Source organism: Aplysia californica, unplaced genomic scaffold, assembly GCF_000002075.1.
Source record: "Aplysia californica isolate F4 #8 unplaced genomic scaffold, AplCal3.0 scaffold01282, whole genome shotgun sequence".
Taxonomy (NCBI): Eukaryota; Metazoa; Mollusca; class Gastropoda; order Aplysiida; family Aplysiidae; genus Aplysia; species Aplysia californica.
The window spans coordinates 19,590-21,594 of record NW_004798552.1 but is presented as its reverse complement, the minus strand read 5'-3'; the positions used below and the strand labels follow the sequence as shown (position 1 = coordinate 21,594).

Sequence of the window (2,005 nt, the reverse complement as noted above, 5' to 3'; positions counted from 1 at the left end):
ACACACACACACACACACACACACACAGAGTCCCACACACACACACCCACAATGACCGACCGCCCCCTCAACAAGAACAGCCCTCCCCACCAGCAGATTGGGACCCCCCTGGCCGCTGTGTCAGCGAGGCTCTGTTCCTGGGCTGACCGTTGTCCACGTCGGGCAGCTGTGATTGGTCCACGCACTGCTCCATGCGACTCATCACCATATCCAGGAGACAGTCTACGGCCTTGGACACGTTCTGACCCGTGGCTGCGCTCGTCTCAAAGTAAGGCAGTCTGGGGAGATTTTTAAAAAAATCTTAGTAAATACCCGATATACTTATTTTTAGGTTCAGTTTTAGTAATAACGTTTGATTTCATTTACTTTGTAGTAATAAATTTTTATTTCATTTCCTTTGTAGTAGTAATATACTACTTTTGATTTCATTTACTTTGTAGGAATACCTTTTGATTTCATTTCCTTTGTAGGAATACCTTTTGATTTCATTTCCTTTGCAAGAATAACTTTTGATTTCATTTCCTTTGCAAGAATAACTTTTGATTTCATTTACTTTGGAGGAAAAACTTTTGATTCCATTTACTTAGTAGTAATACCTTTTGATTCCATTAACTTTGTAGTAATATCTTTTGATTCCATTAACTTTGTAGTAATATCTTTTGATTTCCATTAACTTTGTGCCTTGATTGAGATTTTTAATATATCGCAACCTCAGTGCTTTCTAGTCGTATCTCTATTACTAATATCAGTGAAAACAGTTCATAACAAAGAATGACCTTAATTCAAGAAGAAGTCACTTTTTCACTGTTAAAAAAAAAAAAAGAGAGATAGAAAGCACTGAGGTCGCGATATATTAAGACTATCCTATTTAGTCTTTTTGAGCAATATTCTTTTTCAACATTATAGTTATAGGTTGACGTGAAAAGACATTTCTCTCTGGCACACGTGATCTTTTTTCTGTATGTCCATCTTATATTGAAAATAAACAGAAGGCAGGCAAAAGTTATGTGCAAAAAAAAACAATGTTTTTTTTTTGGGGTTTGGATAAGCTATAGTACCAGTTTTTTTAGTCTAGTTTTTATAGAGGTTTTACGGCGCTCGCAACTGCATAAGGTCATATGAGCGCCAGAAGATTAGAGGTGTTACAAGAAAGTAACAAACATAAAAAAGAAGAAGTGGAGATAAGGACGATAGACGTTTCATAGGAAAGAAGGTGCAAACCACACCAGAGCACCCGCCAACCACCCATCAATAGGTGTTTGATGAAAAAGATAGAGCAACACACACAAGAGCACCTGCCAGCCACCCACAAAGTTAGAGGTGTTACTTGACAGTAACATGCTAAGAGAAGAAAGAGAAGAGATAAGATAAGGTCAATAGATGTTTGCAAAACAATTAGGCCAAATATGTGCCGAAGATTAGAGGTCTTATAAAAAAGTAACAAACACAAAAAAGAACGAGGAGAGATCAAGACGATAGATGTCTGATAGGAACGAAGGAGCAAACTACACCACAGCACCCGCCACCCACCCGCCAATTAGGTCATTTAAGTGCCGAAGACTAGAGGTTTTACAAGAGAGTAACAAACACAGAAGAGAAGGAAGGGAGACAAGGACAATATTTTTTAAAAAGTAAAAAAAGAAGATAAAAAACACACAAGAGCACCCTCCAACCACCCAAAGGTCTCAAATTTGCTTTTACCCGTCCCTCACCCCCCCTCCCGCTGCCCAACAGGTGAACCACCGCCCCAGCTGGCCACGCCAGCAGGCAGACGACGACACAAGGTCAAGGACGTACCCAAACTTTTCGGCCATGTCCCGGGCTCTGTCCTCTGAGACACGGCGGTGGTCCTCGAGGTCCGACTTGTTGCCACATAGGACCACGTCTGGGTTCTCACAGTAGGCGTGCGTCTGGCGACCCGTAATATAAATACACATTGAGACTTAAACGGACACATAAAGACATATACAGACACATAGAGACACATAAAGACATAAAGACATAT

At 40.5% G+C, this 2,005-nt stretch overlaps 1 protein-coding gene across 1 annotated transcript in view; it reads right to left on the bottom strand.

Moving 5' to 3' along the window:
• Nucleotides 1–6: 6 nt before the first annotated feature.
• The window catches only part of LOC101864042 (ras-related protein Rab-27A), a gene marked incomplete at its 5' end in the record, with an annotated part of 3,542 nt that continues 1,543 nt past the window's right edge, over nt 7–2,005 (bottom strand). The window contains 2 exon segments of the mRNA XM_013090444.2: nt 7–278; nt 1,798–1,910. Coding sequence (XP_012945898.2) covers nt 68–278; nt 1,798–1,910 — 324 coding nt within the window.